We start from the raw sequence: 17,353 nt of genomic DNA, 5'->3' as shown, positions 1-17,353 counted from the left end.
AAGTGCTCTGTATGTGCTGTTTGCTTCTTCATATTGGAGTATCAGTTGCTGACTCCACAGAGCTCCAAAGCCCCTGCTTACCATTCATTCTGAAGGGTCAAATATGTATGCCTGAATCATATTGATTTTCCAGTCTGGCACCTAGAACACCGCCCCCCTTACAGAATGGATGTTGGCTGTTGTTTTGATAAGCTCAATAAATATCATTTTCTTGGTTTTCTAAATCATTGTTTAAGAGATATTAACTAGGGACTAGTTAAATGCATTGGCTGCTCTTATGCAAGACATGGGCTCAATTCCAGCACACACATGGTGGTTCACAACCATTGGTTAACTCTAGATATTTAACACCCGCTTCTGGCCTCTGAGGGCACCAGTCATGTACATGGTGCACAGACATACATGCAAACAAAACATCCATACACATAAAATAATAATGATAATTTTTTTAAAAAGAGATGTTGACAGAATACTTACTGAATGTGCTTCTCCTCAAAGAACATTACATAGCCTTTCAGAGATGAAATCATTTATCCTGTCTCTGACTGTGCTGTTTCCTCTTACTTGGGCCTGTTCCCATCCCCCATTATCTGTTCATCATTCAAATCTGGGTTCAAATGACATTTCTCCAACACACCCCTTTATGGAAGAATCAGTAAGTACTACACACTTCTTCGGAGGTCTTTTCCTTTAATTACCAGCATTCCCTGAAGCCTGTGAGATTTCCTTACTGATTTCTCTGACTGAGGTAACTTCTATAAAGGCAGAGCTGGGCCGGCCTGACTCAAGGTCATACCTTCACTTGTGGGATGTGCATGAGTAAGCTAAGACATACCTCTTGATCAAATGAATGCGGCCTGGAGGGAGAGCTTGCGATAGCCATGTTGCTGGTATGCACTGGAAAGTAGAATCTCATTTGATATTACATACCTAAAATTAGCAAACATGAACCAGCTAATTTCTAAAGTCAACTTTTCTGATCAAAGTATGACCATGTTGACTAAAGACTTCAATTCCACGTTGCTTTAGAAGTGAAACCCAGGTTATTGGGTTTATATCTGTCTATGGACAAGTGAAGTGGAAAAGTTAGGTAGATGTCTGAAACTTCAAGATTCACAAACCTGTCCAAAAACAACACAAAGCAAAGCAAACTCAGTATACAAGGAAAAACAAGATGTTTTCCCCACTCCTGGGTGAATTGGCTAATTGCTCACGTTTTTAAATTTATAAAGATTTTCAGGGTATGATTATGAAAGCTGATATGTATATTGTTAATGCAGAAAAGAGGGGAGCATTTCAGAGTTGGGTGGATGCTTTCCCGACTGAGGAAGTCACCAGTAAAACTTTTGAGGAACAGAAAGGTAAATGGTACTATTGGACAAAGTAAGATGAATAAAGAGGCTTTGTTTGGGGCCTATGAATTTCAGATTCACGTTAAGCAAATCTTTTGACTTTGCTTTAATTATTTGGATTTACATATACAAAGGAAACATTGATCAAGGTAGAGGTTACACTGGGGACATCGAAAGACTAAGAAAAGACAGTGAACTTGATCACTAGTTATGCCGACTAGATGAATGTTCCCTGACAAATATTCATTTGTGCCCAGTGAGCCTAAGTTTTATTGCTAATTTAGGCTGAAATGTATTTTCCAACATGTAAGTATGTTTTAAAAGCTTACATCTTAAATCTAAGTTTAGATCACCCAAGTGCCGATGCTTCTGGTTTTCCCTTGAATGATGATCCAGGAGTAGAATTCTGGGTCCTTTGTTTGTTCATATGCTGACAAGGGAGGAAGACAGTGCTGGATACACTCCCAGTGAGATCCTAGGCTGTTCCTTAAAACTAGAATTGGAGTTGAGAACATGGTCCACGTGTTTGCACCATCCTTTCATCCAGGCTAAGTTGTCCACCTCTGCCTGCAGGGGTCCTTTCCCGGGAAGGACGAATTCAAGGGCTCCCTGGAGATCAGCTCATTTCCAGCAGCCACTGCTGGCTGTAGCTCAGCTGGTAGAGCTGTCAGGAGAGACCCGCACGTCTTATGTGGTCTGTGTCCTTTTTTCCAGATGTGAACGAATGTGAGCTGCTCAGTGGTGTATGCGGGGAAGCTTTCTGTGAAAACGTGGAAGGGTCCTTCCTGTGTGTATGTGCGGACGAGAGCCAAGAATATAGTCCCATGACTGGGCAGTGCCGTTCCCGGGTCACTGAAGGTAAGTCGTGGGGGCACCATGCAGGGGTTGGAGGGTGTCTCTCGAGAAAGGACTGACCCAGGCTTAGGACGTGAGTAAGACAGATATGTCCTGACATAATTCTGCCTCTAGAAGTGTCCTAGTTAGAGAGTTACAAGCACTGTGATGAGGCCCCATGACCAAAGCAACTTGGGGAGGAAGGGATTTGTTTCAGCTTACACTTCCAGGTAGCAGTCCATCAGTGTGGGAAGTCAGGACAGGAACTCAGACAGGGCAGGAGCCTGGAGACAGAAGCTGATGCAGAGACCAGAGAGGAGTGCTGCTTATTGGCTTGCTCTTTATGGCTTGCTCAGCCTGATTTCTAGTGGAGCCCAGAACCACCAGCCCAGGGGTGGTCCCACCCACAACGGGTCAGGCCTTCCTCCCATCAATCACTAAATTAAAAAAATGCTCTACAGACTTGCCTACAGTTGGCCACTCCTCTGGAGGCATTTTCATAATTGAGGTTCCTTCCTCACAGACGACTTCAGTTTGTGTCAAACTGACATAAAACTAGCCAGCACAGGTAGCTTCCATGCTCTCTCTATGCCGTATCAGCAAAATGAGGATGCAGGTGATGGTGGTTAGGGTTAAGTGGCCTCTGGTGTTCTTTCCAACCCTGCAACACCACAGGTAAAGGATTCGGAATGCTGAGGACATTTGCCGAGCATTGCCTAAAAGCTAGAATGCCATCAGCTAGTGTTTAACATGGCTTCGTCTCACCGAGTTACATCAGCCTCCTTGCTTGGCCCTTGGGGAGACTTGCTTTGTCACTTCACTAAATGAAAAGCAGCAGAACGGGCCGCATAGGGTCTACATAGAGTTCCACATGGAACCCTTGAGGCTTTTTCCAGCAGTTGGCCTGGAGAGTTGCTATGTTTACATTTGTTTAAAATTTGATTTAGGCCATGTTGTCACTGAATAAATTGAAATGAGAGCTGACAGCCTTCCACATAAATTAGTCACCTTTCAGATTGTAGGTCACTCCTTTAGTTCTGTGTGAGGTTTTTTATTTTTTGTTTGTTTTGTTGTGTTTCTTATAAAGCAAAAGATCAAGCAGTCCCTTGTGAGCCAAATAAAATGACACTTAGGCTATTTTACTTTCTGGTTAAATCTCAATGTTATCCATCCTCCCATTAGAGAGTTCACTGTCATGTATAGGAGACAATTGTTCTGTGTAAAATAACTACTTTTTGTAAGTCATGGGGAGTGACGTGTGCCGGTATTTTTATTCATACATTTTTCTCAATCATCAAATGGGGAAAGGGAAGGGGTACAGAATTAATTGGACACTAATTTAAACATGTCATTTGAAGGGAAGGTGGCAGGTTATCACTGAGAGAGGGTTGCTGTTTGTTCCAGTAACCACCCCCATGACACCTACATGGCAAAGGCATTTACTTAGTTGTACCTTCAGTACCAAAAACCAAAATGAAACTCTGGCAGGCCTTAAATAACCACACCGCCCTTTTCTTCTCTGTCCTTGGTTCCATTTCCAGAGTGATGCCTTACCCACATTTTTATTTGAGATGTATTAACATAGCTCATCATAATAGTACAGCATTATCCATCTCTATGAAGGTTGGTAGTCAAGCTAAAAGCAAATAAATGCATATGGTACAATGTTAAATTTAAAAATAAGGCATTCCAATGATGGTGCTCTATAGAGGGAGAGGGCAAGAATATATGAAGAGATGATCATAGGTCTTTCTGGAAATTTTAGAGATTTTCTCTAAAATTATCTGTAATGTTTTAGGTGGGAAAGCCAGAGTCTAGCCCACTCACCTCTTCTTAGCTATGTAAATGTGGTCATCTCAACATCTGGGTGTTTATGTTTAGGGTTCTCATTTACAAAATAGGGTGAGATGTTTCATTTACGTCCCAGAGCTCTGTGAATTTTGAGTGAAATCATATAGGCAGTGTCATTTGTGAATGGTAAGTCAGTACGGAGTGTTACAGTCAGCTACATCTCAGATATATGAGGGAAATCGATTTCCCTGTGTGGTCTGTTCTTAAAGAGTGATCTTTTTTAATTACAGTTGGTTTTGCTAGAATGTTTTAATGGCATCAAGAAGTGATTTATTTATATCACATTAGGGTACATGTCAAGACCATAAAATTTGCTTTTCTTTTTGAGCCAGAGTTTCTTGCTATTTCTTTCTTAAAAGTATTTTCTTTTTCGTGTGTGTGTGTGTGTGCACATGCACACATATGCTTGTGTATAGGTACAAGGTTGATGTGAAGAATCATTTTCCATTGCTCTTACATCTTATTCATTGGGGTAGGGTGTCTTGCTAGCTGACTCATCCTGGTGATCCCCATTTCCACTTTCTGAGGTTAAAATTACAGGTTACTCACTATTTGGGTTCTGGGATCCTGACCTGGACCCCCAAGCTTGCCTGGCAAATGCTTTAACCACTGAATGATCACCTCAGCCTCTGGTGCCTCCATGGTGGCTCACTGACTCTGCCTGCTTTCTCCCAGCATTCAGTTTAGTTTTCCCCACCTACCTCTATTCTGCCCCGTGCAGGCCCAAGACACCATACAGAGGGGCATCCCCCATCATGCTGCCATGCCCAGCTTTTTATATGGATTCTCCACATCCACACTCAGTTCCCTGTGCTTGCACCACTTAACTGATGCACATCTCCCCAGGCCCCACCCACTTTGTTACTTTCTAAGTCATAGCATCTTCCTTCCTTCCTTCCTTCCTTCCTTCCTTCCTTCCTTCCTTCCTTCCTTCCTTCCTTCCTTCCTTCCTTCCTTTTTCCCCTTCCTCTTCCTCCTCCTCCTCCTCCTCCTCCTCCTCCTCCTCCTCCTCTCTCTCTCTCTCTCTCTCTCTCTCTCTCTCTCTCTCTCTCTCTCTCTCTCTCTCTCTCTCTCTTCTGAGACACGGTTTCTCCATGTAACCCTGGCTGTCCTGAAACTTATTCTGTAGACCTGTCTACCCTTGAACTCAGAGGTTCACTTGCCTCTGCCTCCCGAGTGCTGAGATTAAGGGTGTGCACCACCATCACCCGACAGTACATAACACCTTTCTTTAAAAACATGGATTCATATCTACTTTGGTGGCTTTTCTCTGATCATGTCCCCACCATGTTCTTCGTTTCTCCCTGTCTCAGCTTACTTGGTGTTTTTGTTGGCCATCTCCCTTTCCACAAAGAAAGGTCTTCCAGCTGGAACTACCTGTCACTGTACTGATCCTTCGCCTCTCTGAGGGGGCATACAAATGCCAGCTGCTCCCACATAACCACCTCCCACTAGCAGCCCATACCACTGTAATGAGGATACCTTTTCCAGTCTGGAATGTGCTAAGTGGGTCTAAAGAGGACTATCTGTGCTTTTCCTGAAGCTTTTTGGATATTTTACTTGTTGCCTCAAATGTGACCTTGTTGGCACAGTCCAGCCTCTCAGTGCTGATGCCGTGTGTCCCTGTAGTCCAGGAGGAGCCTGTGTTGGTGTGACCCCTGCCTTTCCCTCCCGCTCACCATCAGCTTAGGGTGCCCATCTCCCAGGTTTTCCTCTCCACACAGCTCTGCTTTGTCAGGAGTTCCCTCCTTCATCTCTTTCTACTCACTTTTCTCCCCAGCTTTTCCAGTTTCTGCTAACAGGGCTGACGTTTTTAATCTACCTTCTCTCCAGCCTGTAGCCCACCCATGCTCCCCTTCCCTGCTAACTCTTTACCAGAGCAAACAAAACCAACGCAGTAGCCTATTATAGCCTGCAGCAGAAAGTTCACATCCAGTGATGGCCAATGTTTTGGGCATCATCTCTCCAGTGTCTCCATCAGAAAGGAACAAAAGCCCAAAAAGACAAACAAAAACAACAACAAAAACTTTATTTATTCTAACAACTACTTATCATGTACTTTTTAAATGCGAGGTCCTCAGGTAATTCTCTCAGAACTCTGCCAGGTACTCCAGTAGGTATGGCCGTACCTACCACCTGACACACTATCTATCAATACATTTTGAAACCATTCTCATCTCTCAGGGTCACATTCTATGGAATTACTCCCCAGGAATCATATTTAGCACTCAGTCTCTCAGCTAACATGCCTTCTGTGGACCCTACCTCACTGCATTCTGCCCATGCAAATACAGGGAGAGTTTACTTTTTATGCCCCAGTCATACCTTAATCTGGTGCTTATATTTTTTTCTCTCCTTAATACATCTTTCAAAAACTAAATTTAGATGCCACTTTTGCCAGGCAACCTTCTCTGATAGCTTCTTCCAGTGGGTTCTTTGCATTGTGACCTAGGTCTGAATGATGCCCAGGAATGAACTCTCCAGCCCAGTGCACACAGCTCACTGATATGGCCCCCAACACACTTTAACAAGTTAGGACTTCTGGCTCTGGTGGCACATGCTTGTGATACCAACACTTAGGAGGCTAAGGCAGGAGGATGGTAAAGCCTGAGAAACCATGCACAGAAGCCACCCTGTGTCATAAAAACAAAACAAGGAGTGAGCAGGAGCTGCACTGGTATGGTTTTTTACGTGGTGTTTTCTGTGTTTTGCTTTCTAGATTTTGTATCTTTTCCATCTGAGCTTACCACCCACCTTATGGTGGTCTTACTTCTTCCCTACATTTCTTCACATTTTGTTGTTGGTGACTTCTGGAATTCACCACAGCCCTCTCCTTAGTCCTGCTTTCAAAAACAAAAGATACCTTTCTCCCTATTGCAAGTTCTCTAGTGAGAAAACTAGAGAAACACTGTGTGTTCATCTCTTAAATTCCATTTCTTTTTTTTTTTGAGACAAAGTTTCTCTGTGTAACAGCCCAGACTGTTTTAGAACTCTTTTTGTAGACCAGGCTGGCTTCACACTCACAGAGGTCCACCCACCTCTGCCTCCCTAGTGCTGGGATTAAGCGTGTGTGCCACCATCGACTGGCAAATTCCATTTTTTCCTATGTCTTGAAAGATTACTGTAGAGTTAGTTGCCTTGCTCTCAAAATATGAGGTGACATAAAATGTAAGTGCCTGGTGGAATTTTCCAACTAGAGCAGAGGATCAAGTTTTCTGGGTGATTCTGTTAGAAGTAACTCACTGAACATTACCACTTTCGTGCAGCTTGATAAGTTGGTCCTCTTAGGACTGTGAGCAGTATGAAATTGGGCACTTTTGACTGAAATGTGCCCCCTCTGTCACGTTTCTCATTGGCCCTTGTGACCGGCTGTCTCTAAAGGGCGTGGAGAAGACTAGCTCTGTTGAAGGCCTTCAGAATGGTTGCTGTACATAAGTAGTATGGGGGCAAACAGCTTGCAGAGACCTTCAGACTATACTGCAAATTCAAAGGAAGGTGAACGCAAGGTCCTCTTCTGCTTTAAATAAATGAAATCAAAACATCCTAGATCATCTCACCCTATCAGCAGACTCTAGGGTCAGACGTGTTGAGGAAAGACAAAAATAGGTAACAGCGTTTGTGAGAGAACTACCACACCCTTGTTAGCCAAGCCAAGAGACTGATCCCAAGGGCTCCTTGGGCACAGCAGCTGCTGGCCCTCCCTCCTGTGCAGAGCAGAGGAAGCATAGGAGGCTCTGCAGATGACTCCACCCCAGCAAAGGTCGCCTGTGCCTTCTCCTCGTTTATCATAAAGAGAGCAAAGAAAGAGCAGAACAAATGCAAGCAACTTGGTATGCTAAGATGTTATAGCCCGAAGAGAGATGGACACTTGGGAACAACCTGAGTTTTCTCCTGCAGAAGGTGAAGGTGCCATTACCTGCCCCACCCATGGAGTGCAGTTATTTCATTCCTCACCTGAAAAGAGCTTCAGGAACAGTTCCTTCAAATCAGATCCACCTGAGGCTGGGGCCATGGTTCAGTTGGTAGAACACTGGCCTAGCATGTATGAGGTCCTGTAGATCCCAGTCACTAAAATCAAACAAAAAGAAACATCAGTTGAAAATGTCAAAACCATGTTGGTATTCTTGCTATCACCAAAAATATAGCTTAGATGAAGGTGTACATAAAGATCTTCATACTCAAATGATAGGCCAGATAATGAGTACAAATGAGAAAAAAAAATCCAATCTGAAAATGCCAGAAAAGTAATGTTTCTTAGAAGTCTGTGGCATGGGATGTGGCACAGCCAATCTTACCGATAGAAGAAGATAGAAGAGCAACAGCCATTTTCATCATTCCTATCACTTCTCACAGCCATTGATGTGACCCAATGGAACCCGTCTGCTCCTGGCAACAGTGGTCCAACCTCACAGAAACTCACCAGAAAAATTAATGTGTGTGTGTATACATTCTTGCACACGTGTACACAATCATATACACACACACACACATACACACACTGATCAGAGATTTTTTTACTCCAGTGGAAAAAGACTCCAGGAAATTGATCATTTAAAGGTCTGGGAGATGAGGATGTTGTATTTTTTTCCCAAAATGACCTTTGTGGATCAGTTTTTGAAAAAGAATTTGCTTTTCTTTCCAACATGGATGAAGGCTCACCTCATTCTCCATTTCAGCTGTGTAAACACTGCACTCTCAAAGAGCTTGGAAAGAAAATAAAAGCAGCATTTGAAAAAATCTGAATAATACAATTGTATTGTTGATCACTTCTCTTATGTAATAATCTCCACCTTCTTCTAGTGCAAGACAAAGCACGAAGATAATTTTGTTGCTTTCTGTAATGTAAATGTAAAAAAGAACACAAAACTTGTACTATGTATGTAAATTACATACGCACGCATATGCATATACATTGTCATGCTTTGATTTGAAATGAACCCTGTTTTTTTTTATTAGCAACATTGGGGCTCTTCTACATAATACTACATTTTTAAAAAAATATTTATTATGTATACAATATTCTGTCTGTGTGTATGCTTGCAGGCCAGAAGAGGGTACCAGACCTCATTACAGATGGTTGTGAGCCACCATGTGGTTGCTGGGAATTGAACTCAGGACCTTTGGAAGAGCAGGCAATGCTCTTAACCACTGAGCCATCTCTCCAGCCCCCTAATACTACATTTTGTTAAAATAAATCAGACATACTCTAACTTTGTAAATAAGGAAAATATTATTGGTCTTTTTTAAACTTCACCTATTATAAAGCTGTTGCTTTCCTGATTTGTTTTTTTAATATGTTACTTAATAGTGACCATTTTTAGCCTAACTGAGCATAGTAAGAGAGTAAAACTTAACAACAATATTGGAAATTTATTGAAAATCCTATGGGAAATACTTGTAAATTTTCCTATGAAGTTTCTAGAATGACTTAATGATCATTTTAAATGGCTATTTTTGGTTTTCCCCAAGAACTCTGTTCCTAAGGCTTGGAGCCCTTCTGACCAAGATGGCTGCCATCCAAACAGGAGTAAAAGTCCATCCTGCATGAGCGTGAAGAAAGCGGGTTCAGGCAAGGGGGTGGGGGTTTTACCCAGTCCACGCGAACTGACACATGGGAATCAGCATTTAGTCTTTTCCTAGACTCGTGGTCTTGGTTGGGGTACCACATGCTGTCCATACTCATTTAGGGTTCAAACCCAAAATCTGTCAAAGAGAGAATCAGGAAGTACAATTCTAGAAGGCTCTTTGGCATTCTCCTTGGCAATCTGCTTGGATAGTAGCATGGATCTGGAAGGTCTATTTGATTCTTTGCTTGTTTTATAAGAGGAAGAAAGGCAATGGTTTTGCTGGTGGCATTTTATGAACACTTGCTCTAGAAATGCCTTTAAATGGCCTATTCTATTATTGGAGCTCATGGGGGTCAACTTGACCCTGACAAACTGATACATAGCAAACGATTGTGAAAGGAACTTGTTAAATGTCCCCCATATCGTGACCTACCAATTTCAATAGTGGGTCTTCCCCTCACTGATAAGTATTCTCTTTTGAGGTTTCTTTGGACCTAATAATCTGAAATGGTAGGGCTCTAATGAAAACATTGTGTTGACGATATGCTAAGCAATTGTGATAGCCATTGTTAACTCTTCTGTGCAGTATGAAATAAAAACTATAGTTGATTAATTACAACTGGACCATAGGCAATCATTTAAAACCTATAGCATTTGGTGGAAGAAATGATATTACCTTCCAGGTCCTGTCACAATATAATCATCAAGTATGTAAAGACAATTCAAATCTAATCATGACATTGTTTATATTTTATCTTCTGAAAATGAGTAGATTTCATTCTTATGATTTGCATTCTTTCATATCACCCTGCCGTAGAGAAAATGAGTCTGTTAGAATATGCTTTCCTTCAGGGCCCATCTGAACTCAGACTTGCAGTCCTACATCGCAACTTTGCTAGAACTCACAGCTTCTTTCTGAGTTGTTTATTTGCATCACTTGACTAGTTAGATTTTCAGGGATGAAAGGCTGTTTTATGGGCTCCAGGTTACCACGTTGTTTTTCTATGTATCTTCCAATATGCACTGTTCAGAACTGACTTGGGGCATGGTTGGTTGATCCAAATAACTGCCAAAGGGTTAACTATTACATATGGCCCCTGATCTCTGGTCCCATTTGGAGGAAAATTTCAATAATTTAAGTAGGTGTTACAACTCTGTAAAGAATGATCCTGGTTGGCAAAAAAAAAAAAAAAAAAAAAAAAAAAAAGCAGCTATGGAAACTCTTCATGGCTAAATTTACAAGAATAAAGTAACTGGTTAGCGTAAAAAGAAATGGTTTTGACAGATTTATACTCTGGAGTATATTAGAAACCTACCGAAATTCAGGACTCAAGTGCATGTTTATCTTCAAGTGGGAGAATCTGACCCTGAAGGTGGAATATGGCCTCATGTCAAGGACATGTAAGGGACATATGCCCATGGTCTCTGTCCTGTCCTGATTTCTACGTGACTGTCCCACCAATGCTCTTTCTTATACTCTTTAGATTCTGGTGTAGATCATCATCCGAGAGAAGAAAAGAAGGAATGCTACTATAACCTCAATGACGCCAGTCTCTGTGATAACGTACTGGCCCCCAATGTCACCAAACAAGAATGCTGCTGTACCTCAGGTGCTGGCTGGGGCGACAACTGCGAGATCTTCCCCTGCCCCGTGCAGGGGACAGGTAAGGTCTCCTGACTGTGCCGTTCACACTGCCTGGTCACGTGGTGTTCTTAAATTCTGCCTGTCACAGAATGCACTGTTACAGTCGGGCTCAGTAAGATGCTGGAATAAGAGCCGTCTCATTGCTTATTTATTGTGTGTGTGTGTGTGTGTGTGTGTGCCTGTGAGCACATGCTCACTTACATGTGTTGGCTAATGTGCCCACTGCTGTACTTGGAACCATGTTTCCTCTTCCATCATTTTCTGCCTAATCGTCTGAGGCAGGGTCTCACCCTCAACCTCGGACTCACGTTTTTACGGCAAAGCTGGAAGACAGCAAGCCCCAGTGATCCTCCTGCCTCTGTACCCTCCTTGGAGCTGAGGTCATTATATGAGTGCTGGGATCCAACTCCCATTTTCCTGACTGAGGAGCATTCTTTTTTCTTTTAGACAACAATCTTATTTTACATACCAATCCCAGTTCCTTCTCCCTCTTGTCCTCCTGCTCCCTCATATTTTCCCCACCCATCCACTCCTTAGAGAGGGTAAGGGCTCCCATGAGGAGTCAGCAAAATCTGTCTTATCACTTGAGGCAAGACCAAGGCCCTCCCCACCCCGTATCTAGGCTGCACAAGGTATCCCTCTATAGGGAATGGGCTCCAAAGAGCCAGTTCATGCACTAGGGGTAAATACTGATTCCACTGCTAGTGGCCCACTAACTGCCCAACCCACACAACTGTCACCCACATTCAGGGGGCCTAGTTCGGTCTTCCACGGGTTCCCCAGCTGTCAGCCTGGGGTCAGTGAACTCCCACTAGCTTGAGTCAGCTGTTTCTGTGAGTTTCCTATCATGTTCTTGACCCCTTTGCTCATTATATCACTTGAAGAGCATTCTTAAATGATGAGCCATCTCTCTACCTCCCCAGATTCTTTTTATTTTATACTAATGAAAGCATTATCCACAAGTATACTTGTGTATTTAATCCAAACTTTAGCTGTACAGGCTCTTACAAACCTTCAGAACACTAACCACCATAGTAATGCAAAAATAGCAGTCATGATATCAAATAAGACACAGGTGAAGTGGAACATACGGTAAGTTGTCAGGCATGGTGGTGCACACCCTTAATTCAAGTACTTGGGAGGCAAAGGCAGGCAGATCTTTGTGAGAGCAAGGTCAGCCTGGTCTGCCTAGAGAATCATAGGCCAGCCAGGACAACGTAGGAAGACCCTGTGTGTGTGTGTGTGTGTTGTGTGTGTGTTGTGTGTGTTGTGTGTTGTGTGTGTTGTGTGTTGTGTGTGTGTGTGTATGAACCTCTGGAATCATTGGACGTCTTCTCACATAATCCATGACTTTGAGACCATGCTAGATTTATTGGTTGAGTGTTTAAAACTTTCTGAATCTGAGAAGACAAAACTGGGTTAAAAACATGCACTCAGGAAAATGTTGATTCTTTGTTTCCCTTTTCAACTCATTGCTTTTTTTGTTTTGTTTTGTCTCTCTTAAAAATCAGCTGAGTTCGCGGAAATGTGCCCTAGAGGGAAGGGTTTTGTCCCCATTGGAGAATCCTCTTACGATGCTGCGGGCGAGAACTATAAAGGTCAGCATTGAGTGCAGATGAGTTTGCAACGTGTGTCAGCCGCTGGGATGGGAACCTGGCTTGGGTGAAGCGGTGGTCGAGTTCTGTTGGGCTGTGGAAACTGTTGGTCAAGCCCTTTATTCCACCCAGGAGGAAGGTCTCTATGGATGCTGGCCGGAGCTCTGACTTGGGGTCAGAATACCAGCAGTTATGTGACCTTGAGAGGTCAAGTAACCTTCTGGGTTTCCAGCTGTTCACCTCTGAAACAGAAATGTTTTCAGAATTACAGTGAGCTTTCAGTGAAATAAGATATGCATAACTGCTTTCCACAAAAGGCCATAGTATGAAGAATTCGTTCACCTAGATATACACTTTTGAATTATATAAAGCATGAACACGTAAGTTTGATTATCATGGTGCCCTCTACGATTTGTTGTGAAGCTAAGTTTCTTGCTTTTTTTAAAAAAAATAGATTTCCTACTCTTCCTATTATATTTTGCTAATGGCCACAGATTCCCAATGAAGACTGGAAAATAGAAAAGCCAAACTGACTGTTTTATATCTTCAATGTTATTGTTGAATACTATAGCCTGTTTATTCTGGTGAATATTTTATTTATGAACACTTCTTCATTAACTGAATTTTGACAGCTCCATGTTAGAGATATTATTATGATATACTGTATATAAGGTGATTGTTTTCCATTATAGTTTAATATTGAACACTGGAAAATAGCTGGAAAAGAGACTATGAGAATGGTCTATTTATTATCCATCCACTTTTGGAAAGCTAGTATTTGAATAATATGGACTCAGTAGTTGGACAAGAAATTCCATTTGTGTTTTTAAAATACATCTGTGATTTAGTCCAGCAGGATTAGGAGGCTTGGTCTGCAGCGTGTGTTGAATGGTTTTCAAGGTCATAAATATCACATACTCTGTTTTTACAGAAATGCAGTTCAATTTCACTTCGTGTTATAAACCTTGATTGTGCTCTTTGATATAAACCCAGTTCCTCCTCCTAACAGTGCTGCAAGTGGTGGAGGAAGATGATGATTCAGACCCTTACTGTCACGGGTTCTGTGCTCCTCCTAAGAGTGATGCAAGTGAGGGAGGAAAATGGGACTCAGACCCTTACTGTCACGGGTTCTGTGCTCGGCTTGGCCACTTTCCATTTGTGTAAATTCGAGCAGGTCTTCCACGGCGTTGACCGTTTTCAAATTGAGAGCTAGATAACACGAGCTCCAAACTGCCTGGACAGGCAGCCTCAGCATGTCCAGAATCCTTTCATAAATAATCTTATTCATTCTTTGAGTCCCAGTACATCGGTGGACCCAGTTATGTTATGTCCAGTTCATCATAGAGGAAACCAGGAAGGCCGAGGGTTAATTCTGTGGCATCAGAACCATTTCTCATCATTTTTCCGCATCTGTCAATTGGGCCTAATTTTAAGAATTTTATGTTCTATATTGCAAGAATCTTTTTAAAAAAATATTTATTTATTATAGATACAATACTCTGTTTGCATATATGCCTGCAGCTTAGAAGAGGACACCAGACCTCATTACAGATGGTTGGGAGCCACCATGTGGTTGCTGGGAATTGAACTCAGGTCCTTTGGAAGAGCAGGCAATGCTCTTACCCACTGAGCCATCTCTCTAGCCCCCAAGAATCTTTTGAACATAATAATATCTAATCTAAAACCAGATATTGGTTAGATTCTTCTTCATGGAAAAATAAAAACATACTCCTATTTCTTTTGCCATAGATGCTGATGAATGCCTGCTGTTTGGGGAGGAAATTTGCAAAAATGGTTACTGTTTGAACACTCAGCCCGGGTATGAATGCTACTGTAAGCAGGGGACGTACTATGATCCCGTCAAATTGCAGTGTTTTGGTAAGCTTTAAGAGAATATGGTAAGGTGTGCTGGGAAAATGCACAGGGGGAAAGAGTAATGCCATGTGATAAAAATGGTGTAACTGAATCTAAATCGTGACTTTAAAAGATGCGTGTTTTGTGGATCTCTTTCTTGAACAAGGTTTGGGAAATGAAAACCTTTCATCCTTGTATCTGCATGGGTGGCAGACAAGGAGTTCATTGTCATTGTGGAATTACTGTCCAGGTCACCGATAAGAGCACAGAGTTCTTTTTGTCTGTAGATGCTCCTGTTCAGTCGGGTCATTCATGCAAGCAGAAGACAGTTTTAAATACTCACACAGACTTTAAGGCTTCAGCGGGAAGCGATGTACTATAGGCAGCAAAGCACAGCATAAGGAAATAATTTCAAAAGTATTATTTTTTTAAAAGGCCGTGTCCCATTCCACAATATTTCCTTGCTATATTTAATAGCAGCAGCAGCAGCAGCAGCAAGTAGCAGCAGCAACAATTTCCTCAGTGACTTCTCTTTCCAGTCACAGGGTCCCCTTTGGATGACAATGTATAGTTAATTCAAATGTAGTAACTCTTGGGATCTGGATTGAATTTATCATCATGTTAACTTTGATAACTGTATGAAGCACAAATGATTGCTAATTTTCTCTGGTGATATTTTTTTCTCTTAAGACATGGATGAATGTCAAGACCCTAACAGTTGTATCGATGGCCAGTGTGTTAACACAGAGGGCTCCTACAACTGTTTCTGTACTCACCCCATGGTTCTGGATGCCTCTGAGAAAAGATGTGTACAACCAACTGAATCAAATGGTATGTTTGGATATGAGATCCACATGTCTGTCCAGATAAATGCTCAAAGTTTTTTTCATTTTAATTAAAATAAGAATTACTCAAAAATAGGGACATGAATTCCCTGGTTATCTTGAAGAAGCTGAGAGAGTTACTAAGAGAAATAATGAGATACATGTGGTTAATGTATAGATTTAATACTGTGTGTATATTTGTCTTAGTTAGGGTTTCTATTGCTGTGAAGAGACACCATGACAAATGGCAACTCCTACAAAGGGAAGCATTTAATTGGGTGGCTTGACGTCCAGAGAGTCAGTCCATTATCATCATGGAGGGACATGGGGTGCAGGCAAACGGTGCTGGAGAAGGAGCTGAGAGTTTTACATCTTGATATGCAGGCAACAGGAAGTGATCCGTCTTACCGGGCATGGCTTGAGCATATGTGAAACCTCAAAACCTGCCTCCACAGTAACACACTTCCTCCTACGAGACTATACCTGCTCCAACAAAGCCACACCTTCTAATAGTGCCACTGCCTTTGGGGGCCAATTTCTTTCAAAGCACCACAGTACTAATTAAGTGAACAACAGGATGTAGAGGGGCTGAGCACATGAGAGTTTGTCACACTTCAACTTCAGAGGAAAATATGAGGTCAGGAAAAATGATTGTGTTTGCCCAGGATACAGAACACGGATAAGGCTATACAGAGCAGGGTGTGAAATTCAGCAAAGTGGAGGTCCCTGAGGTGCATGGATGGGAATCCCCACCAATCTCTGAGGATGTGGCATGTCGTTGATTATTGGTATGATCAGTTGATAACTCGTGACATTTAGGTGATTCCTTCAGATGAAGCAAAGGTAGAAAGTTTAGGATTGAACATTGTAGAGCGACATGTTATTGGTCTAGGGTCTGAGCAGGTGAAAAGAGTGGGAAAGCATGGAGAAAGAAGTGGTGGAAGTTTCCAGGCTCAGAAGACTAGGAGCCCATCAAAGGATGGCGAGATAATGGGCACTTTCCAGAGGGAGAGGACGTTCTGGAGACAAGCAGTCAGGACACCACAAGCGGGCAGAATGTCAGCTGATGGCATGGCATTCCGCTGCAGATGACAGAGATGTGATCTGTGGAAAGAACAGGCTGGATGGAGACTATTCCTTGGAAGTTGTTCATCGAAGTAGGAATGGAAACTTTGAAACTTGCTGGCCGCCAGCACAGTGTGGATGAAGTAGGAATAATCCTGCAGTTGTCATGGACCCGTGTCTTCCCTTTCAGAGCAAATAGAAGAAACCGACGTCTACCAAGATCTGTGCTGGGAGCATCTGAGCGAGGAGTACGTGTGTAGCCGTCCTCTGGTGGGCAAACAGACGACATACACAGAGTGCTGCTGCCTTTATGGAGAGGCATGGGGCATGCAGTGTGCGCTCTGTCCCATGAAGGACTCAGGTGAGCTGGTGTCTGGTTAGTGTTAGGGGTCTATGTCACATGCTCATATTCTCCTGTGAAACTTAGCATTCTCTCAAAGCCTTTCTCCTTACATCTTATTTCATCATAGGTGGGGTGTGTGTATGTGTGTGTGTGTGTGTAAGATGATACAGTTGTATAAACCTGTGCCTCTTGGTTTGCCTTCAAGCCAGACCAAACCAAATCAATGATTTTTTGAAACCATCATTCTGTTTCTCCCAAGATTGACAAATGACCTGAAAGAAATATAATCTAACCATCTGAGGTGTGATTTTTTTGTTTTGTTTGGTTTTAGAATTTATATCTTTAGATACTTCATTATTTTGTTCTTACCCAGTTTTTAAACTAGAGAGGTGGAGAAAGCATTAGCGACTGTAAAATATTCTT

At 42.4% G+C, this 17,353-nt stretch overlaps 1 protein-coding gene across 7 annotated transcripts in view; it reads left to right on the top strand.

The window, feature by feature from the left end:
• The window catches only part of Ltbp1 (latent transforming growth factor beta binding protein 1), a 390,073-nt gene that overhangs the window by 346,062 nt on the left and 26,658 nt on the right, over positions 1 to 17,353 (top strand). For all 7 annotated transcript variants that reach the window (XM_057775307.1, XM_057775298.1, XM_057775281.1 and 4 more), the window contains 6 exons: positions 2,067 to 2,210; positions 11,089 to 11,268; positions 12,761 to 12,847; positions 14,594 to 14,722; positions 15,389 to 15,529; positions 16,778 to 16,948. In XM_057775307.1, the coding sequence (XP_057631290.1) occupies positions 2,067 to 2,210; positions 11,089 to 11,268; positions 12,761 to 12,847; positions 14,594 to 14,722; positions 15,389 to 15,529; positions 16,778 to 16,948 (852 nt within the window). The remainder of the gene's footprint in view (positions 1 to 2,066; positions 2,211 to 11,088; positions 11,269 to 12,760; positions 12,848 to 14,593; positions 14,723 to 15,388; positions 15,530 to 16,777; positions 16,949 to 17,353) is intronic.

Source organism: Chionomys nivalis, chromosome 1 (genome assembly GCF_950005125.1).
Source record: "Chionomys nivalis chromosome 1, mChiNiv1.1, whole genome shotgun sequence".
Taxonomy (NCBI): Eukaryota; Metazoa; Chordata; class Mammalia; order Rodentia; family Cricetidae; genus Chionomys; species Chionomys nivalis.
The sequence above is the reverse complement of the archived record's forward strand: the minus strand, read 5'-3'. Positions and strand labels throughout refer to the sequence as shown.